At 39.4% G+C, this 24196-nt stretch overlaps 1 protein-coding gene across 1 annotated transcript in view; it reads right to left on the reverse strand.

Moving 5' to 3' along the window:
- Positions 1 to 18518: 18518 nt before the first annotated feature.
- The window catches only part of SRD5A2 (steroid 5 alpha-reductase 2), a 55424-nt gene continuing 49746 nt past the window's right edge, over positions 18519 to 24196 (reverse strand). Inside the window, exons 4-5 of the mRNA XM_004777901.3 lie at positions 22617 to 22767; positions 18519 to 20113 (exon numbers count right to left, since the gene is read on the reverse strand). Of these exons, the coding sequence (XP_004777958.1) occupies positions 20047 to 20113; positions 22617 to 22767 (218 nt within the window). The 3' untranslated portion in view covers positions 18519 to 20046. The remainder of the gene's footprint in view (positions 20114 to 22616; positions 22768 to 24196) is intronic.

Consider the following 24196-nt stretch of genomic DNA (forward strand, 5'->3'; position numbering starts at 1 on the left):
GGTACGAGAAGAATAAATGAAAGCCAAGATTAAATTTATGCTGTCTATAAGAGACATCTTTTGAACCTAGTGCCATATTTTAAATAGAAAGACAGAACGATTGAAAATAAATACATGGGAAAATACATATCATGTAAATAGAATAAGAAGGCCATGATGCATATATTAATATCAGCTAAAACAGATTCAGATAAGAGTAGAATTTTGCCAAGGATAGAAAACGCATTTCATAATGTTAGTTATCTATTGGCTTTTCATAGGGTATAACAATCATGTATATATACCTAAGGGCCCCAAAATAGAAGGGGAAACTGAGAGAATTAAAATAGAAATGGGGTATTTACCCCAAAGATACAAATGTAGTGATTCGAAGGGGCACCTGCACTCCAATGTTTATAGCAGCATGTCCACAATAGCCAAACTATGGAAAGAGCCCAGATGCCCATCAGCAGATGAATGGATAAAGATGTGGTATATTTATACAGCTAGCGAGCTAGCTGACAAATAAGCTAGCTAGCTAGATTACTCAGCCATAAAAAATGAAATCTTGCCATTTGCAACAATGTGAATGGAACTAGAAGGTATTATGTTAAGCAAAATAAGTGAATCAGAGGAAGAGAATTATCATATGATCTCACTGATAGGGGGAATTTGAGAAACAAAGCAGAGAAAGAGGAAGAGAGGAAAAAATTAAACAAGATGAAACCAGAGAGGGAGACAAATCATAAGAGACTCTTAATCTCAGGAAACAAACTGAAGGTTGCTGGAGGGTAAGGGAGAGGTGGGGTGGGTGGATGATGGACATGGTGGAGGGTATGTGTTGTAGTGAACCTTGGGTCTTCTGTAAGACTGATGAAACACAGACCTGTACCTCTGAAACAAATAATACATTATATGTTAATAAAAAAATTTAACAAATAACAAAAGACAAATACAAAAAAACTAACAAAAAATAAACAAATCAATTAAAATAAATAAATAAATTTATTTTTTATTATGTTATATTAATCATATAGTACATCATTAGTTTTTGATGTAGTGTTCCATGATTTGTTGTTTGCGTATAACACCAGCACTCCATGTAATCCATGCCCTCTTTAATATTCATCACCAGAAAGAAAAAATATAAGGAATTAAAACAGAAATGGACATAATACATAAACCTACTACCTAATCATAGTAGGAGGAGTTAACACTCTTTTCTCAGAATTTGGTGGAATAAGAACAACTAGATTTTTAAAAAGTGAAAAATAGAGGATCTACTATTAATCACTTGCATTTAATTTCTACTTGTAACTCATTATAGCCAATGATAGGAGAATACACATTCTCTTCAAGGGCTCATGGATCATTTATAAGCAAAGACCACATTTTAGCTCATAACAAGAGTTTCAATAAATTTAAAATGATTCAATCCATACAAAGTATGTTCTCTTACCACAGTGGAATCAAATTAGAAACCAATAACAGAAAGATATTTACAAATTTTCTAAAAATTCATATGTAAAAAGTGTTAACCTCAACTCATACCTCACATCTTAGAGAAAAAAAAAACTCAAAAAAATCCACTCAAAGTGGATTATAGACCTAAATGAAAAAAATATAAAGCTATAACATATCTAGAAGAAAACATAGGGGAAAAAAATCCTTTGTTTAAGGAAAAAGTTCTTAGGGTACTATCTAAGAAGTATGGTTCATAAAAGAAAAAATATATTAGACTCCATCAAAGCTAAATTTTTTTATGTTAAAGACACTTTAAAAATAATAAAAAGATAAGCCACAGACTATGAGAAAATATTTTCATTACATACTTTTGACCAAGCATTTGTATTCTAAATATATAACTCAATATATAACCCTCAAAACTCCACAATGAGAACACCCAAGTTCTTTTGAATGCAAATGACTGAAAAGCTTCACCAGTAAGGAAAACAGATTTGACAAGCATATGGAAAGATACCATCGTTAGTCATTTAGAAAATACCAATATAAAAACATTTTTTTAAATTATGATATTACTATTACTATATTATATTGGTCTACTACTATACATATTAAGATTGGTTTCTTGGGGCTCCTGGGTGGTTAAAGCCCCTGCCTTTGGCTTGGGTCATGATCCCAGGGTCCTGGGATTGAGCCCCACATCGGGCTCTCTGCTCAGCGAGGAGTCTGCTTCCCTCTCTCTCTGTGCCTGCCTATCTGCCTACTTGTGATCTCTGTCTGTTGAATAAATAAATAAAATCTTAAAAAAAAAAAAAAAGCTTGGTTTCTTTAAAGTAACAATATCAAGTCCTAATGAAGATGCAGAACGGAAACTCTAATACATTGTTGCCCGCAACACAGAATAATGTAGCCACTTTGGAAAATCAGTTTGGCAGTTTCTTAACAAACATTTGCGTAGCATAATCCACAAACCAATCCTATGTATTTACCCAAGAGAACTGAAACTTCTGTTCACACACAAATCTGTACACAAATATTTTTAGCTGCTTTATTTATATCCGTCCAAAACTAGAAAGAGCCTGAAAATCCATCAGTGTGTGAAATGGTAAATAAAACACAATGTACTTGGGCAAACTGAATGCAATTACTTGGCAATAATAAGGAATCAACTGATCACACTGATGGATCCCAGGACCATTCCGCTGAGTGACAGAAACCACATACAACAGAGTGCACAGTGTATGATTCCATTTAGGTAAAATGCAAACTAACCTACAGTGAAAAAAAAAGCCTATCAGTGACTGTGTGATGAGGAGTGGAAGGAAGGATGCTCGCAAAAAGGCATGAGGAATCTTTTGGGAATGAGGAAATAGTTTGTATCTTGATTGAAAGGGCAATTTCATGGGTGTATGTAACTGTCAAACTCGTGGTATTTAACACTTCAAAGAGGTCCAGTTGTTTTTTTTCAAAGAGGTCCAGTTTATTGCAAATAAAGTATTTCTCCTCAAGTTGGTATGGAAAAGACAGCTCTAATAATCATTTTGCCGTCTTATGATGTGGTTCTTCCCCTAAAAATGAATAAAACATAAAAACTTTTGTCTAATAAGCTGATTTGCATCAGCTAATATACCATCTGATTTGCATCAGCTAATATACCATCTTCCTAGAAGTCTCCTCTCATGAATCACCATGTTTCCATCTTTTTTCTTCCACCAGCTCCCCTGAGTGCAAGTAGTTAAGTTTTGTTGCCCAGAATTTGGTGCTTCAGGCGATTCTGTTTTCCCTGGAATTGAACTAAACTTCTTCAATTCTGCATTTTTCCAGCAACTCATATCCAGATGTTACTCGATTAGTTTCAGAGCTCAATGCAACTGAATTATTGATGCCTGGAGAGACCCTATTCGGATTCCCATAAGCCTCCTGGAACAACAGGCCAGATTGGCCCAGGGAAATTTGTCAGCCCAGAATCCTGTCCAAATGCCTAGCACTCAGAGTCACAAACTCAGAGCAGGGTTGAGAGAACACTAGTCCAGTCCCCAGCTTCCATTCCACCTGACCCTCACCACGAAGTCACCTTCCAGCCTCTTCCCGAACACTCCAGTGATGAGAAGCTGACAACCAGGTTTGCTGTCTTCCTTATGATGAATCAAATCTCTCTCCCTTGAAGTTTACTCCTTGTTTCCTTTTTGGCCTCTCTCCCCACTTGCGGGGATGCCCAGAGTTCTCAATTCAACTTCTCTTGGTCCACGGCCCTTTCTGCACATCTAGGAAACTCCCACTAGAGGGCACTCCGAGCACTACTCAGTCCCTCCTGGGCAGGCTCCTTGGCATCTTCTCTGCCCTATGATAGTGTCAGCCCACCTAACCTCTGCCAAGAGATCCATAACTGTCATTTCAGATTACTTAGTGCTTTAAACCCAAGTAAAGGTAGATAGCTACCTAGGAGTAGCTGGATTATATGGTAACCCTATATTTAACATTTTCAGCAACTGCCAAACTGTTTTCCGAAGATGTGGCACCATTTTATGTTCCCACTAACAGTCAATGAGGGTTCTGATTTCTTCCCATCTCCTCACTTGTTATTGTCTGTCTTCTTAAATTGAAGATATTCTGATAAGCATGGAATAGTATCTCACTGTGGTTTTGATTTCCATTTCCCTGATGATTAATGATGTTGAGCATATTTTATATCTTTACTGGACATTTCTGTATCTCCCATGAAGAAATGTCGATTCAAATCTTTTATCCTTTTTTAATTGGGTTGTCTATTTATTATTGAGTTGTAAAGGTTCTTTATGTATTCTGGATATAAATCCCTTATCAGATATATGATTTGCAAATATTGCTTCTCAGCCTTTCGGTTGCCATTTTACTTTCTTGGCAGTGTCCTTTGAAGTACAAATTTGTAATTTGGATAAAATTTCACTTGCCAATCTCCTCTTTTATTGCTTGCATTTTTAGTGTCATTTCTAAGAAATCATTGCCTAACCCAACATCATAAAGATTTATTCCTGTTTTGCTTCTACATGTTTTTATATTTTAACGCTTACATTTACCTTCATAATTCACTTCCAGTTAATTTTTGTTTATTGTGAGAGATAGGGGTTCAAGTCCATTCTCCTGCACGTGGATATCCTGTTGTCTCAATATAGATTTGCTGAATGAATGAATGAAAAGTTTGATACGACTTGTCTTCAAAGATACCAAGCATCTAAGTTTTAACTATGATTCTTATAGGCTAAAGGAAAATAAGGAATCTATTTGACTGGTGCCAGACAGAACAAATTCACCTAATATATTTCTAAGGCTTTTTTTTTTTTTTTCCTAAGGCTTTTACAATGAAGAAGAGAGTGTATTAGAACTGTTGACAAAGTGTGACGGCACTTCAGCCATATTAAGCTCTGCTAATAATTCAGCTAGTAGCCAAGTACCCCCATTTAGGAAGGGTTAGAGTACTCATAGAACCTGTAAATTTGGGAAGAAAAATGCTTTGTTTGTGGGGAAAGAGCAGACTTCAGCCAAATTAAGAAGACCAGATAAAAATTACATAGAGTCCCTAGGGTCCAAATGACTACTATATATATGACAACAGTCCTTATTTTTATCTTTGAAATTTTCTCTTTTTTGAAGATTTTATTTACTTATTTGACAGAGAGAGAGACATCACAAGCAGGTGAGTGGGAAAGGGATAAGCAGGCTCCTCACAGAGCAGGGATCCCAATGCAGAGCCCCATTCCAGGACACTGAGATCATGATCCAAGCTGAAGGCAGACATTTAACCAACTGACCCACCAGGTGTCCCCAACTTCAAAATTTCCTATCCCAAATTTGCAACTAAATATATTGAGAGTTTTGTCCATCTTTAAAATTCATCTCTGGCTTCATAAGGGCCATAAGGAGGGCCTAGTTTATGTGCTGCTTTTGCGTACCCTTCCCAGACTCCTCTAAATAACTCTGCCCTCATATTCCAGCTACCATGGCTTTCTCAAATCCTCGACTCTGTCTTACTAACCCAAGGAGACCATCAGGCTCTGTTTGGGTTTCCCTTCCCTGTGTTGTGGCTTGGAAAAATATTTTTTAACCAATAAGCTGAGGAAATTGTGGGCTCGTCTTGTTTATGTCCCTATGTTCAGTGACCACTGTCGGGCACTGTCTATTATTCAACATTTGAACATTGTTTCATATATTTTTCTTGTATTTTAGTTATAAATTCAGTCTGATTTTTAAATCTTGACCATTTGTGGATGTCCCATATCACAGATTTTGATATGTCATATTTTTCATTTTCATTTTGAAAAAAAGGGTCTTGAACTCATAACCCTGAGAACAAGCCTGGCAGCCAGGCACCCCTGATTCAAAACATTCTAATTTACTGTGCAAGCTCTGCTTTGATGTATAGGTAATTTTGTAAGGGCCTACTTAGCCAGGGCAACTCCATCTCAGTTGAACAGCCATTTTATTGTTTATGCAGTAAAACTTAAACTGACCCTGCTTCCCCTCTCCCAGAGGAACTTAGTTAGAAGCAAGTCCAGGAAACCAGTAAAATATGGTTGATCAGTCCCTAATAACAGAGCCCAAATACAAGGGCAGGTCAGGTCAGGTGGAGATAACAGAGCCCAGAATGCAAGGACGAGTCAGGCCAGATGGAGACAGTCTCACAGGCCAGGCTCAACCACATGGCCTTTGCTCTATAAAAGCTAGTCTGTGAAGCTGGGGCTCGTCACTCTCTCTGTAAGAGAGGGCCCTGGCCAGTCGGTTTGATTCTCGGTGCTGGCACAAAATAAATTTTGCTTGACCTTTGCTTTGTATCAGTCTCACTCCTTTGATCACAGACCCCATCAATTTGAAAGTGTATGCATACTGTCCACAAAGAAAGGTGTTGAAATTTGACTACAGTTGTAGATTTATTTGTCCTTTCAATTATGTAAGTTTTTACGTATATAATTTGAAGCTCTGTTATTTGATGCATACAAATTAAGTTTGTCTTTTTGATAAATTGACTTCTTTATCATGATATCTTTCTTTGTCACTTAAAATATTCCTTACTCTACAACCCAAGTGTCCATCAATAGATGAGCGTATGAAGATGTTGGGTGTATGTGTGTGTGTGTGTGTGTGTGTGTGTGTGCATGTGTAGATATATAGAGAATATACAGAATATAGAATATCAAGTTTAGAGGCAAGATGGTAGAGGAGTAGCAGGCTGAGACGACATCAGGTAACAGGACATCAGCTAGATAGCTTATCAAACCATTACAAACACCTACAAATCCAACAGGAGATAGAAGAGAAGAAGAGCAGCAATTCTAGGAACAGAAAATCAACCACTTTCTGAAAGGTAGGACATGCAGAGAAGTGAATTTGAAGTGACAGGAAGATAAACCGTGGGGGGAGGGGCTGGCGCCCAGCAAGCGGCCAACCAACAGAGTGCAAAATCTGAACTTTTAGAAGTCAGCTCCACTGAGGGACATTGCTCCAGAGGCTAAGCTGGGGTGGAGCCCAAGCGAGGACAGTGTAGTCTCAAGTCCTGAGGGGTCACAGAAGGATCAGGGGTGTCTAAGTATAGCAGGCTTGCAGGTATCAGAGCAGGGAAGCTGGCTAAAGAGGCAGAGCCTAGGAGTGAGCTCTCAGCTTGGGGTTACCTTAAACTGTGATCCGTGGCACAGTGAGGCCACTGCTCTTTGAGCAGGGACCCCACAAGTGGCAGATCCGGGGAGACCCACCTTCCTTCTCTGGAGGAAGTTGGAGACTCCAAACAGGGCCGTGCACCATGAACAGAAATGCTCGGTCACAGGCTGAGTGAGCTCGGAGAATGGCCAGAGACCAGGGAGACAGTAGTGATTGAGCACTTTTCCCTGAGGCCGCACTGAGCAGTGGAGTCCCGAGCTCTCAGCTCCTCCGGGTCAGAGATTGGGAGGCCGCCATTATCATTCTATGGAAAGCATTCAGGGAATAAAAGCTCCAAGACCGAACCTGAGCAGATTACCTAGCATGGTCCCTGGCAAGAGCGGCACAATTCTGCCTCAGGCAAAGACATTTGAGAATCATCGCAAGAGGACCCTCCCACAGAAGACCAACAAGAACATCCAGCCAAGACTAAGTTCACAGATCAAGGAGAACAATGGAACTCCAGAGATAGGGTAAAGCCATGCATAGAATGCATGACTTTTCCCCCCATGAGTTTTAGTCTTGCAAAGTTAATTTCTTTTTATTCTAATTTTAAGTTTTCCTCTTTCCTCTTTTAACGTTTTTTAACTAGTTTATCTTAACAATACCTTTCCTTTAAAAAAAAATCTTTTTAAACCTTCATTGTTATAGTCATATTTTATCCCTTCATTGTATTTAACCTTATTTTTGTATATACATTTAGGGAATTTTTTCTTAAAAATTTTGGAATATAATTTCTTCTAATAGATCAAAATATACCCTAATCCAGCACATGGCTTTGTTCTAGTCTCCAGCCTGAGCATATTCCCTCCTTTTTTTTTTTTAATTTTCTTTTTCCAACCAACTTATCAATATGTTTTTAAAATTTTTTTTTTTTCATCTTTATAGTCATATTCCACCTCTTCATTATGTTCACCATTATTTTTGTATATATGTAAGTTTTATTTTCTTTAAAATTTTTGGAGGCAGTTTCTTCCAAGAGACCAAACTAAACCCAAAACAAGTGGGTGGCTCTGTTCTATTCACCGGTCTAATATATATGTATTATATATATATATTTTTTCCCCATTCTTGTCCCCTTGCTTTGGATCTCTTCTGCTTTGGTTAGCATACATTCTTCTGTGGTCATTGCTACCCTTTTGGTATTCTCTCATTCATATATTTTTATCTGGATAAAGTGACAAGGAGAAAAACTCACCTCAAAAAAAAAAAAAAAAAAAGAACAAGAAGCAGTACTGACAGCTAGGGACCTAATCGATACAGACATTAGTAATATGTCAGAACTATAATAATAAACTATATATATAATATAATATAATACCTAATCGATACAGACATTAGTAATATGTCAGAACTATGATCCACAAGGTGATAGCCAGGCTTGAAAAAGACATGGAAGATATCAGAGAAACCCTGTCTAGAGAAATAAAAGCCTTTCTGGAGAAATAAAAGAACTAAAATCTAACCAAGTTGAAATCATAAAAGCTATTAATGAGGTGCAATAAAAAATGAGGCAGAATAAATGAGGCAGAAGAGAGAATTAGTGATATAGAAGACCAAATAATGGAGAATAAAGAAGCTGAGCAAGAGAGACAAACAACTACTGGACCATGGAGGGAGAATTTAAGAGATAAGTGATACCATAAGATGAAACAATATTAGAATAACTGAGATTCCAGAAGAAGAAGAAAGGGAGAGGGGGCATAAGGTATATTGGAGTGAACTAGAGTAGAGAATTTCCCTAATTATGACAAAGGGAACAAGCATCAAAATCCAGGAGGCACAGAGAACCCCCCTCAAAATAAGTAAAATTAGGTTCACACCCCATCATCTAATAGGAAAACATACAAGTCTTAGTGACAAAGAGAAATCCTGAAAGCAGCTCAAGACAAGAACTCTGTAACATAAAATGGTAGAAATATTTGATTGGCAGCAGACCTATCCATAGAGACCTGACAGGCCAGAAAGAACTGGCATGATATATTCAGAACACTAAACGAGAAAAACATGCAGCCAAAAATACTATATCCAGCTAGGCTATCATTGAAAATAGAAGGAGAGGTAAAAACCTTCCAGGACAAACAAAAACTGAAAGAATTTATAAACACCAAACCAGCCCTACAAGAAATATTGAATGGGGTCCTCTAAGCAAAGAGAGAGCTTAAAAATAGTAGACCAGAAAGGAACAGAGACAATATACAGTAATAGTCACCTTATAGGCAATACAATGGCAATAAATTCATGTCTTTCAATAGTTGCCTTGAATGTAAAAGGGCTAAATGCCCCAATGAAAAGACACAGGGTATCAGAATGGATAAACAACGAAAACCCATCAATATGCTGTCTACAAGAAACTCATTTTAGACTCAAAGACACCTCCAGATTTAAAGTGACAGGGTGGAAAAGAATTTACCATGCTAATGGACATCAAAAGAAAGCTGGGGTGGCAATCCTTATATCAGATAAATTAGATTTTAAGCCAAAGACTATAATAAGAGATGAAGAAGGATACTATATTATACTCAAAGGGTCTGTCCAACAAGAAGATCTAACAATTTAAAATATCTATGGCCCTAACATGGGAGCACCCAATTATATAAACCAATTAATAACAAAATCAAAGAAACACACTGACAATAATACAATAATAGTAGGGGACTTTAACACCCCCCCCTCCTTGAAATGGACAGAACATCCAAGCAAAAGATCAACAAGGAACTCAAGGTCTTAAATGACAGACCGGACCAGGTGGACATCACAGATATATCCAGAACATTCCATCCCAAAGCAACAGAATACACATTCTTCTCTAGTGCACATGGAACATTCTCCAGAATAGATCACATCTTGGGTCGCAAATCAGGTCTCAACCAGTACCAAAAGATTGGGATCATTCCCTGCATATTTTCAGACCACAATGCTCTGAAGCTAGAACTCAAACGCAAGAGGAAAGTTGGAAAGAACTCAAATACATGGATGCTAAAGAGCATCCTACTAAAGAATGAATGGGTCAACCAGGAAATTAAAGAAGAATTGAGAAAATTCATGGAAACAAATAAAAATGAAAACACAAGTGTTCAAAATCTGTGGGACACAGCAAAGGCAGTCCTGAGAGGAAAGTACATAGTGATACAAGCCTTTCTCAAGAAACAAGAAAAGTCTCAAGTACACAACCTAACCCTACACCTAAAGGAGCTGGAGAAGGTACAGCAAAGAAAGCCTAAACAGAGCCCAAGAGAAATAATAAAGATCAGAGCAGAAATCAAAGAAATAGAAACAAAAAACAAACAACAACAACAACAACAAAAATAGAACAAATCAATGAAACTAGGAGCTGGTTCTTTGAAAGAATTAAAAAGATTTATAACCCCCTGGCCAGACTTATCAAAAAGAAAAGAGAAAGGACCCAAATAAATAAAATCATGAATGAAAGAGGAGAGATCACATCCAACACCAAAGAAATACAAACAATTATAAGAACATACTATGAGCAACTATATGTCAGCAAATTTGACAATCTGGAAGAAATGAATGCATTCCTAGAGATGTATAAACTACCAAAACTGAACTGGGAAAAAAATAGAAAACCCGAACAGACTCATAACCAGTAAGGAGATTGAAGCAGTCATCAAAAAACTCCCAACAAAGCCCAGGGCCAGACGGCTTCCCAGGGGAATTCTACCAAACATTGAAAGAAGAATTAATTCCTATTCTCCTGAAACTGTTCCAAAAAATAGAAATGGTATGAAAACTGCCAAACTCATTTTATGAGGCCAGCATCAGTTTGATCCCAAAACCAGACAAAAACCCCACCAAAAAGGAGAATTACAGGCCAGTGTCCTTGATGAACACAGATGCAAAAAATCTCACCAAAATACTAGCCAATACGACCCAACAGTACATTAAAAGGATTACTCACCATGACCAAGTGGGATTTATTACTGGACTGCAAGGTTGGTTCAACATCCGCGAATCAATTAATGTGATACATTAATAAAAGAAAGAACATGAACCATATGATACTCTCAGTAGATGCTGAAAAGCGTTTGACAAAGTACAGCATCCTCTCTTGATCAAAACTCTTCACAGGGTAGGGATAGAGGGTACATACCTCAATATCATCAAAGCCATGTATGAAAAACCCACCACAAATATCATTATCAATGGAGAAAAACTGAGAGCTTTTCCACTAAGTTCAGGAACACGGCAGCAAAGTCCACCATCACCACTGCTATTCAACATAGAACTAGAATTCCTAGCCTTAGCAATCAGAAAACAAAAAGAAATTAAAGGCATCCAAATAGGCAAAGAAGAAGTCAAACTCTCACTCTTTGAAGATGATATGATACTGTATGTGGAAAACCTAAAAGACTCCACTCCAAATCTGCTAGAACTTGTATAGGAATTCATTAGTGTCAGGATATAAAATCAGTGTGCAGAAATCAATTGCATGACATCAACAACAAGACAGAAGAAAAAGAAATTAAGAAGTCGATCCCATTTATAATTGCAACCAAAACCATAACATACCGAGCAAGAAACATAACCAAAGAGGCAAAAAATCTGTACTCAGTAAACTAAAATACTCATGAAAGAAATTGAGGAAGATGCAAAGAAATTGAAAAACTTTCCATCCTCATGGATTGGAAGAACAAATATTGTGAAAATGTCTATGCTACCTAAAGCAATCTACACATTTAACGCAATCCCTATCAAAATACCATAATTTTTCTCAAAGAAATAGAACAAATAATCCTAAAATTTATATGGAACCAGAAAAGACCCCGAATAGCCAGGGGAGTGTTGAAAAAGCAAGCCAAAGTTGGTGGCATCACAATTCCAGACTTTCAGCTCTTTTACAAAGCTGTCATCATCAAGACGGTATGGTACTGGTACAAAAACAGACACATAGACCAATCTAACAGAAGAGAGAACCCAGAAATAGACCCTCAACTCTATGGTCAACTAATCTTCAACAAAGCAGGAAAGAATGTCCAATGGATAAAATACAGTCTCTTACAAATGGTGTTGGGAATATTGGACAGCCACATGCAGAAGAATGAAACTGAACAGAAGAATGAAACTTCCTTACACCACACACAAAAGTAGACTCAAAATGGATGAGAGACCTCAGCGTGAGATAGGAATCCATCAAAACCCTTGAGGAGAACACAGGCAGCAACCTCTTCCATCTCAGCTGCAGCAACTTCTTCCTAGGAACATCACCAAAGGCAATGGAAACAAGGGTAAAAATGAACTATTGGGACTTCATCAAAATCAAAAGCTTTTGCACAGCAAAGGAAATAGTCAACAAAACCAAAGGACAACTGACAGAATGGGAGAAGATATTTGCAAACGACATATCATAAAGGGCTAGTATCCAAAATCTATGAAGAACTTATCAAACTCAACACCCAAAGAACAAATAATACAATCAAGAAATGGGCAGAGGACATGAACAGACATTTCTGCAAAGAAGACATCCAGATGGCCAACAGACACATGAAAAAGTGCTCCACATCACTCGGCATCAGGGAAATACAAATCAAAACCACAATGAGATACCACCTCACACCAGTCAAAATGGCTAAAATTAACAAGTCAGGAAACGACAGATGTTGGTGAGGATGCAGAGAAAGGGGAACCCTCCTACACTGTTGGTGAGAATGCAAGCTGGTGCAACCACTCTGGAAAACAGCATGGCGGTTCCTCAAAAAGTTGAAAATAGAGCTACCCTATGACCCAGCAATTGCTCTAATAAGTATTTACCCTAAAGATACAAATGTAGTGATCTCCAGGGGGCACATGCACCCAAATGTTTATAGCAGCAATGTCCATAATAGCCAAACTATGGAAAGAACCTTGATGTCCATCCTCAGATGAATGGATAAAGAAAAGTGGCATATCTATCTATCTACCTATCTATCTATCTATCTATATCTCCATCAAAAAATGAAATCTTGCCATTTGCAATGACGTGGATAGAACTAGAGGGTATTATGCTGAGCGAAATAAGTCAATCAGAGAAAGACAAATATCATATGACCTCCCTGATATGAGGAATTTGAGAGTCAGAGTGGGGGGTTTGGGGGATAGGTAAGGAAAAAATGAAACAAGGTGTGATCAGGAGGGAGACAAACCATAAGAGACTCAATCTCAGGAAACAAACTGAGGGTTGCTGGGGGGAGGGCAGCATGGGAGGGTGGGAGGGGGTTGTATTATGGACATTGGAGAGGGTATGTGATATGGTGAGTGCTATGATTCACAAACCTTGTACCCCTGGGGCAAATAATACATTATATTACAAATAATACATTATATGTTAATAAAAATATTTTAAAAATACAGAATTTCTCAGTCATTAAATTGATTAAAATAAAATTAAAAAGATGAGATACCACCTCACACCAGTCAAAATGGCTGGTCATTAAAAAAAAATAAAATCTTGCCATTTGCAACATACATGGACCTAGAAGGTATAATGCTAAGTGAAATATATCAGTCAGAGAAAGACAAATACCATATGATTTCACTCATATGTGGAATTTAAGAAATAAAAGAAAAATAAAGAGACAATGCAAAAAATTTTAAAAAAGAGAGAGACAGAAGAGAACAAACTGATGGACTGATGGCTTGTAGGGGAAGAGTGAGTAAAATAGATGAAGGAGATTAAGAGCATACTTACCAGGATGAGCTCTAAGTCACATACAGAACTATTGAATCACTATATTGTACCCCTGAAAGTAATATAACACTGCATATTAACTATATTAGAATTAACTTTTTTAAAAAATATATTCCTGGCTCTAAAATCTACTTGATCTATTAATATAGCCACTCCAGATTTATTTTAATGTTATCATAATATATAATTTCCATCCACTTACTTTTAACCTGGATATTTGTATTTCTAGCAGATTTCTTGTATATAGCATACACTTGGACCTTGCTTTTTTATCTAGTCTGAAAATTTCTACCTTATAATCGGACTCTTTATACCATTACATTTCATGTAATTACGGATGTGGTTGGATTTAAATTCACCATCTCGCTATTTTCTATTTTCTCCATCTGTTTTATGTTCATTTTTTCTGCTTTCCCTACATTATTTTGGGATTGAATTTTTTTATGATTCCTTTCCATTTCCACTATTAGTTTATTACTTATATCTTTTTTGAGTTATTGCTCCAGAGTTTATATGATGTTTGTCTTTAAGTTAACATGGTTTATTTTTTTTTAAGATTTTATTTATTTATTTGAGAGAGAATGAGAGAGAGAGCATGGGAAGAGGGAGGGTCAGAGGGAGAAGCAGACTCCCTGCCAAACAGGGAGCTTGATGAGGGACTCAATCTCAGGATTCCAGAATCATGACCTGAGCCGAAGGCAGTTGCTTAACCAACTGAGCCACCCAGGTGCCCAACTTAACAGAGTTTATATTAAGATTTATATATAGCATAGGAATATAGCATATATATATACACATATATATGTATATATGTATCCAGATTCTATATATAGCATCAGAATCTTACATTAATAATTAAATGCATTAATGAATCAATTAATGAAATTTAATTGATCTTATGACATTTGTCTTCTAGTCAATGCTGAAAAAAAAAGCATCCTTCTAAGGAAGGATCCTTTTCTTTGGGGCCTCTGGAATCGAGGAAAACAAAGACCATGAAAAGGGCAAAGCCTGTGGGTGCTCACTCCTCTGGAGGCTCTGGTCTCCCTGCTGGCCTCACTGACCTTGGATGCAGTCACACATTTCTCAGAACAATTCCTTCACCTCTTTCTCACAAGTGTCACTTCTGTACAGACATAAAGCCATCTTTATGAGGTGAGTGGAAAGAAATACAATTAAATTCTTTATTGTGAGGCACAACCATATGGCTTGTGTTTAAAGAAACTCAGCATCTTTCCTTGTGAAAAAGGAGCTCTAAGAAGAGCTTAATCTCTCTCCCAGAGGAATTCTTTCCCTGGGAGGATAAGGAAGGCATCAGACTTATGCAGATGCAAGGGAAGGGAAAGAAGCGCATTCTGTCAGGAGAGGCCCCCCTCTCCCAAGGCCCTTTCCCTGACTTCATTGCCAACCTTCCCTTGCCTCCGCCCTGTCCTCTTGCATAACTCCCCACCCTCCTCTGCTTCCTCTCTCTGCTCTCCTCCAACTCCCAGCCAGCCTGCCATGTGGGAGAGGGTCTTGGATCTCCCTCACCTAGCCTCTACCTACTCTGAGCAAAGCCAAACCCTGAAGCCATAAAGGTTAAGACAAAAGGAATGAATACAGGTTAGTACATATTTAACCTTCTTCAACAATGTATTTCACTCATCCAAATCCCAAACTGTGCTTGGTGGGAAGAAATGAGACATAATATGATAACACAGAAACTTTTAAGATTGCAGCTTAATGGACTTACAGAGAGAATGAGCAAATCTCTTACTCAGAAATTAAATCCACTCGGTGGCTATTAAATCATCCAAGCACCCACATTACCATCTGGCACCATGCCTCTTTCTTTTATCATGGGATAGTATAGATGCTATAAAACAATCAACAGCCTTCTCTAGAAGGTTTTGCTTAACATTTATTGTTACCCTAGCTTATTTGCCATGCGTGGACCTCAGCCCACAGTCTATTAGAGAATCAAAGGCCAGGCAAGAAAGGAAACGACTCTTCATGAGTCCATTCCTTCACGTGCCAACAGCTTTATCCTTTGATTCTTGGTGAGATTACCATAAGGTTACCACAAAAAGTCAAGGCAGCTGTTGAAAAACTTCAAGGCAGTAAAATCATAGGTTTGTTTATTTGTTCCTGAAAGGGTCAGACCACCTAAATCACTTAACTGCAAAGTACTCATTAGAGTTCTTTTTTTTCCTTCTCAAATACAGAGCAGCCAATGATGAGCCTTAGAGAGATAAGCATTTGGGGCAGGAGGAACTCGTGACTTGAAGCTTTTTCCAGACTGAGCACAAATGTCATCTCTTCTACACCGTGATCTCTACTACACCTTTGTCTTATGAAATAGGTTCATGATAGGGCATCGCCTGATCCTCTCCACGGGGGGGGGGGGGGGGAGAAATTCCACAAAATGGACACGATATTTGGTGGATTTCTCAGTCTCTGGCTATTTTCCTCCTGCATGAGTTCTTCAGAAATCTGAATGGCAGCCCTTAAAAGGCAAGAATCATGTCTCACTCAACAATCTCCCTCCACCCCTTACCATTTTCCATATTTTAAATAATAAATGACTTTAGAGGGAACGAGTGTGTTCAGGACTTAAATTCACACCCATCCAAATAGGTTATGCTGAGTCTCTCTTCTAAAAGCCTGCTATGCCCCCTACGAAGACAGACAGACTTCTGGTCCTTAAAGGGATAAGGTAGGATAACTGTTCTGACCAGCTATATTTCAACACTGCATTTCAACACTGCAGGTCTCAGTGTCTCCATATATTGTGTGAAAAGATGGAACTAGTGGATGTCTTAAATGTGCTTCTGCTCTTTCATTCTGAAAGAACACTATAACATCTTCTACAAGGTCAATAGGAAAACATTCCCTCCATGAAAATTTTAGCAAGACTGAGACAGACTATCTTGTTAGCTAAGCCACTGTCATATTTTACTCTCTGGTTTCAAAAACCACTCCCCAGAAACCTAAATTTACCATATTTTTTGTAGCACTCTAGTTTTAGGAGAAAAGGGAAATACATTTAGGGATGGGCACACCTTCCCTTCAGACTTTTACTATACTCAATCTGCATACATATTCTAGTCCCGACAGAGAAAACGGGCCAAAAACTATGGTCCCAGAGCATGGAGAATACCTCAGTTTCAAGGGAAGAGTTAAGATTGTGTGAAGTTTATTTCACCCTATGTTTAAATTAAGAAGGTGCACATTAGGGGCACTAAGGCTCTTTTGGTAGAGCTTGGCAGGTTTGATCTTGTGGTCATGAGTTCAAGCCCCACGCTGGATATAGAGATTACTAAAACATAAATAAATTTTTAAAAAGGAAGGATTATGATCATGTTTTTTTTTAAAGATTTTATTTATTTATTTATTTATTTGAGAGAAAGAGAGAGTGAGAGAGAGCATGAGAGGGTAGAAGTTCAGAGGGAGAAGCAGACTCCCCATGGAGCTGAAAGCCCCATGCGGGACTCGATCCTGAGACTCTGGGATCATGACCTGAGCAGTTGCTTAGCCAACTGAGCCACCCAGGCACCCAGGATTATGATCATGTTAATCTGAAATGACAATAGGGTTTTTTCAATTTCCAAATATGTATATTACCATATTAAATCAGGGTTGGCCTATAAATTCTAGAGAGTGCCCTCTTGTAGCAAATTTAAAAAAAAAATGCAGTTGCTGAATGGCCGCAGTTTTGTCCCAAGATTGCACCTCCTGGTCAAAAGGGAGCTGCCATTCATTGAGTGCTTATTACATTTCAAGGACTGGCCCAGATATTTTATATGGTAATAAGATAAAGGTTTTAATAAAGCCAATTTTCAATGTCATGGAGAGAACTGGAAGACTTTCATTTCACTGAGCCCAAGCTATACCTTAAGATTTATGTCACTGAGAATATCTCGCCGTCTGTGTATTCCTAAACATTAGGGGTGGCATCTGGCCTTAGCGCATTCTCCAGCACCTTGCCTGCACCTGCTTCCACGACTGAGCTATGGTTGAGAAATCATATAAGTTATATTTCTCTTTTGTTTTCAACTCAGAGCCCCTAATTTCAAGTTGACAAAATGAAGACAGAGGGCAGAAAAGAAGCAATACTTTTAAAGAAAGAAAGAAAGAGAGGAAGGGAGGGAGGGAGGAGGGGCGAGGAAGGAAGAAAGGGAGGCCAACAGTAACAACAACAACAGGGCACCTGGGTGGTTCAGTGGGTTAAGCCTCTGCCTTTGGCTCAGGTCATGATCTCAGGGTTCTGGGATTGAGGTGAGGCCCATGTCCGGCTCTCTATGCAGCAGGGAGCCTGCTTCCCACCGCCTTTCTCTCTGCCTGCCTCTCTGCCTAATTGTGGTCTCTCTCTCTGTCAAATAAATAAATAAAATCTTTTTAAAAATTCTTTAAAAAAGGGACGCCTGGGTGGCTCAGTTGGTTAAGCAGCTGCCTTCGGCTCAGGTCATGATCCCAGCGTCCTGGGATCGAGTCCCACATCGGGCTCCTTGCTCCGCGGGGAGCCTGCTTCTCCCTCTGACTCTGCCTGCCACTCTGTCTGCTTGTGCTCACTCACTCTCTCTCTCTCTGACAAAATAAATAAAATCTTAAAAAAAATTCTTTAAAAAAAAACAACAACAAAAAAAAACCCACAGCTCTACCAACACCTTATAAAAATCTTCATGAGCCCAGGAATTTTTCAATTCAAACAAAATTACTTAGCATCCATGATTTGAGAGGCATTTAATAAAAAGAAAACAGAAAACATTTACATGACTACAATTTGTATTTTTCAGTAACATACATCATCCTCAGACCTTTCAAACGTCTTGTTTCTTGTACAGTGAATTTCTGTACTTAGTACCTTACCTGACCAAATTGGTGTACCTTTCCCAAAAGGGCTTGCTAAACATTTCCAATGCTTGCCACACACCTAGATCCGAGAGGACAAATAGTTTCCTACATTCTGATTCTGAGTCTTTAGCCCCTCCCTTAGAGAGCCCAGCATCTGAGCACCCACTCTAGGGTGACCGGTCCACCAAGGCTGCAAATTCTAATACATACTAGCTGATCAGTCCACATTCTTAGGGGGTTCCATGGGCCCATAGCCTCCAATGCTTTAAGGGAAACTGGAATGCAAGATCTAACTTTGAAAACTTCCAATGTTTAAAGAAAAAAACAAAAAACAGAGAAAGTCAAACTGTGTGAATCCTTGTCTGAGCTGAACAAAAGATGTTTTCTGCCCTGCCTGTGCCCTCAGGGACTTGGAGGACCCATGTTCAGGCTGCCGCTAGGAAATACATTTCTCAGCAGATCCCAAAGACTGCCGTGAAGAAATTGCAGAAAAGTTGCCAAGCACTTCTGGAATGCTTCCATGTCACTGCCAATGTCCTATCCAGGCAAGCAACAACATATGATCTTGCTCAGTCATTTCCCTCTTTTGACACTCTCTCATCATTTGGGTATTTCCACAGGTTTCTGAGAATATCGGAATGGGCAGTGTCTACCGTAAAAGGCTTTTTCACTCTCTCACTAGCCAACCAGAGTCATGTCTCTCCCTCTGTGGTCAAGAAAACCTGACATTCAACAAACCCACACCAGTTTTCTGAGATATCTCTGACAGGGATCTGGGAAACTTCAGGAGGACAAAGGTGCGAGACCGTGCACAAATTTGAGATGGGGTCAATGCCTCCACCTTCGGCCATATGAAGAGAGGGCTCCTCTATTAAAAGCCCATGTCATCACTTCACATCCTTCATAATTAACTGAGGGAGAGGAAAGCATGACTGGGTTTTCATTTGGGAGATTTGCTCGGGGTCCATGCAGCTCCAGAATTTCAATATTGCTCATTTGTATAGGCGTAAAATATGTACCTTTAATAAATTCTACAAGCACTGCCCTCAACTGAAAACTATCCTGGCTACAGGGATTTCTTACATTGACAGAGAGCCACACATACTTAGATCACCCAAAGAAGGAAAGACATGGGGAAGTTTCGCACTTTCTAGGAGGACTAGATAAAGAGCAGATAGATGTCTCCATGCAGAGAAAAGCCTTGTCAAAGCTTCAACAGGAGATCAGGAGAGAGACCCTGGAAAGACACACAGAGACACACGGAGTAGCCACCCCACAGGATCTCCAGGCTGGCTGTCAGAACACAAGAGGCCTCCTGGTTTATATACACATGGGAACTTTCAAAGTTACAAGCTCAGCAGCTTGATGGTGTTCAATAGTCATGTGGGAGCTTTTAGTTTCTTTTTTATCTGGTTTCTTTAGAAGATAAATGGAATGAGGGCCTTCCGAGATTTGGGATAGTCCTCAAACATCTTGAGGTAGAACCTAAAAGATAAGAAAGGAACAATTATAATAAGCAGTGGTCAACCACTGAGGTTTGCTGGGTCTGAGATCCTTGTTCCAAACCAACCTACAGTTACGCAGGGCCTGACACTTGCAGATGACCCTCTGTCCATTTCCCTCCTCCCTCCTGCATCTCCTCCCATAAATGTTGAAACTTCTTGGATTGGGAAATAAAAGTAACTGCCAGAGGACAGTGGTGATGATTGCGCAACATTATGGATGTACCTGATGCCACTAAATGGACCACTGAAAATAGCCAAAATGGTAAATTTTATGTTATGTGTATTTTACTACAATAAAAAAAGGGAAAAGCCAGAAGGAACTACTCAGTGGATTCAATTGTGAATTAAGGAATCAGAGCCCCCAAAGATCATGGGCAAGATTAATCCTAGAGAACTGGCAATTTCCCAGGAAAATATCCCCTCACAAAGCCTTGGAAATGCCAAGAAAATGTTACCTCGTATTCTGGGTTGAATTGTGTGCCCCCAGAATACATGCTTGAAGTCTTAACCTGGAAGACTTACCTGGAAATAAGGTCATGACAGATACAACTTAGTAGGTAAAACAAGGGCATACTAGAATAGGAAAGGCCCTTAATCCAATGACTGAAGAGAACAAGAGACACCAAGACAGAGACAGGAAGGGGAGGAGGCCATGCGGACATGGAGGCAGAGAATGGGGATAGAGCTGTAGACCATGGAATCTCAGACTGGGGCGCAACCAAAAGCCAAGAAGAGGCAACGAAAGATCCTTGCCTAGAACCTTCAGAGGGAATATGGCCCTGCAAACACTTGGATTTCAGGCTTCTGCCTCCAGAACTTGAAAGAATAATTTTCTACTGTTTTAAGCTACTCGATTTGCAGTCATCGGCTTTGGCAGGCCTGGAAGATTAATACTCATTGTGAAATGGCTTTCTCCTTGAGTGACCAGGCTGTCCTAGCTAGTTGAAGCTGATAGTTCTCCAGTGATAATCACGATGATGCACTCTGTTAAGGTACCTTGATGTGAACGGGGGACAAACAGTAATAATATGTGACAAGAGGTGGCTGGTTTCTCGTGCTATGCTCAGAAAGGGGTAAGGAATTTCTTCTCACAAAGGCCAGTTAGCCCTACAGGAAAGATGCCTGGCCTTCCTTCTGGAGCCATCTCATCTCACAGGACAGGGCCATGGTTTGGATTTTGCTGTTGCACCAGCTGGAAACCTCTGGTGGAACTGCTGTCCCTCCGCTGACTGGCCTCACCTGAGACTACTGCCCAGGACCCCTCCAACTGCTGGCTGATGGCACTCTGCCCTCTTCCCCTCTGCTTCTGGTGGGCAACAGACTCTGCCTCAAGGGAGAATGTGGACGGTCTGACAGGCTGGAGACGCTCTTTCTGAGGACAGCTACTGTTTCATTCATTTCCGACACATCTGCATAAAGTCCACTCTGAGGAAAAGATTCTTGGTTTAACCTTCAAAACTACAAAATTAGCCTGACTAAAACACCCATGCAGGAGCTTAAAGGGTCCCCTCGGTCCTGGTTCCAAAGCTGTTCCCCCTTGAGCTATCCCTTCCTCTCTGTCTCTCCAGCTGCAAATGTCATTTGGGATCTGAATGCCAGAAAGGATCTGAAGTTCAGGTGCAAATCCTGATAACAGCTTAGTACATTACTCTTCCTTGCCTTGCAGTGATGCTTTTAGTTAATGCCTTTGTCCCCAGCCCATCCCAGGTACAGGGTCTGGCGGGGAGGTAGAAGTTAGTAAGGCTTTAGCCTAGACCTATAGAGAAAGGGTTCTAAGCCCCTACAATTCCTGGCATTCTCCAGATGAGGGGACAGTCCTGAAATCACACCACATAAGCGTTCACTTATTGTAACTTCCCAGGAAGCAGCTATGACCTTGGCTGGATTTATGGAGGGTGGGTGTTGCGGATAGAGGGGAGTGCCAGAGTAAGCACTGGTGTTACACAGATTCTGGGAGATTAATCCTGGCGTTTGCAGGGCTCTGTGATTACCTGAACTATTAGCACCAAAGCCAGAATTAAACATGGGAGCCACACTAGACCAGGGGCTAGCCTTTCCCCTGGTGGTACTATATCGTGGCTGGACCTCAGGATTATCTGTGAAGCTGCGGACTGTGCTGCCCATGGGACGCACTTTGGGAAATGTGGCAGAGGTCACTTGAACTGAAGCACGGAAATGGAAGATACTTCAGGGACCTCTCAACCCTTACTTAGAACCCATTGCCAGTGACCCTACTAGGAATGCACAGAGCCCGGGTCAACTAACTCATAATTTCCTTGCCAGGAAACCTTCTTCCATAAGGTAGCAGGTGTGGCTTCCCAAGTCACCGAGGGTGTGCCTCTCCCTACATGGGTTTCGTTTTACTCATTTAAAACAAAAAAAAAAAGTATTTACGGTACTGTCACCCAGCTGAAATCCAAATTCGGTGAAAGCCCAGAAAATCAGAGTTTACCAATCCGGACTTGACTGATCAAGAAATTTACCTGTGATGGTGAAAAGCTCGAAGCCCCAGGAAACAAAGTGAGAAAAACGCAAATCCAAGTGAAGGGAGGGACCAACTGGCCAGGGCATAGCCGATCCATTCAGTGATCTCACCGAGGAAATTGGCTCCAGAAACATACTTAAACAAGCCACCTGCATGCGCAGAATGAAAAGTCCATCATCAGAACTGGATCACGGCCACAGTCAAACCCCACTGCTTTGTTCCAAAACACATAAAGGCAGTTATGACAAATGTGGGGCTGGAGACTTCCTTATGGTCATCGCAGTCTGGTGCAATCCTCTTGGAGAGAAGGGTAAACACAGTGACAATAGCCTGTTGCCCTCAGAACTTCCTGGAATCCTGTCGCCAACTGCTTGATGGGCTCAAGCTAATCTCTAGCGACTGCTGCACCCCTGACTCAGGGCTGGACAATGATGAAGAGCAGGAGGTCTGGTTTTTGTTTTGGAACAAAACAAAACATTTGTTTGGGAATGTTTGGAAACATTAAGTAATGTTTCCAAGCTACCTCACTTTTCCCCTGGACACCTGTACAGCGTATTTCACGTATTTCAGACAAAATGAACAACATGTTCTGTGACAACCTGAGCTGATTCCAGAAGTAATGAGAGTTTCCCATGGCATTTGCAGGTCCCCACCCACAAGGGAGTGTATGTAGACTGTTCAAGTTGAAAGACGTGAGTGGGAGCTGCAGGGGTTTTGCCCCCCATGGGGGCCTGGTGAGGTCTGCTTCTGCTGATGTTCAAGGTTTACTTTTCTTTTTTTTTTTTTAAGGCTTACTTTTCTATCCAACCATATATGTCTAACATCAGACCTGTAAATAGAAATCAATACATTTCCAATGATAGTAAATGTATCTACTTTCTGCCCCACAGTAAACTAAAACTAATTTTTTCTTTCCATATTTATATAAAGAATATTTTGTTTTTAAATCATCCTGTAACATACCTTAATAGTTAGAAATGAACTTTGACAATCTACCTGTTAAGAGAATTCTGTGCTTTTCTTTGGCTAGTTTTTGAGTGAATATTTAAAATCCCAAAGCTCCTTCAAGTTGTCTTCCTTAAGGATGACACTGCATGAGCAATTCCAGACCGGTGATTTCCCAGACCCTGGGAGAAACCACTGACCTCCTACAGAGGGTCTATAAATTGCAAATGGGATATCTCAATATATGGCTCCATTTTTGTTGGATATAGACATCATGAGGATGTCAGCAATGCTTAAATTCATTTAAATGCTTTCCTGAATTCATGGTAGCCCTGCCATTATTTGATTCATAAATGAATATCAATACCATATTGTAATTTAGGAAAAATTTTAAACATTTTAAAGATTTACTTTATTTACACCCATTTACAGCAAAAAGGGTGTAAATAATAAGGGTGAGGATAAAAATAAATAAATAAAATCAAAAAAATAAAAATAAATAAATAAACAATAAGAAACAAATAAATAAATAATAAGATAAATAAATAAAATAAAATGAATTTAAAAATAAATAAATAAATAAAGGTAGATAAAAATGAATAAATAAATAAAGATAAAAAGGGTAAATAAATA

Source organism: Mustela putorius, unplaced genomic scaffold, assembly GCF_011764305.1.
Source record: "Mustela putorius furo isolate JIRA1106 unplaced genomic scaffold, ASM1176430v1.1 tig00000281_pilon_pilon_pilon, whole genome shotgun sequence".
Lineage (NCBI taxonomy): Eukaryota > Metazoa > Chordata > Mammalia > Carnivora > Mustelidae > Mustela > Mustela putorius.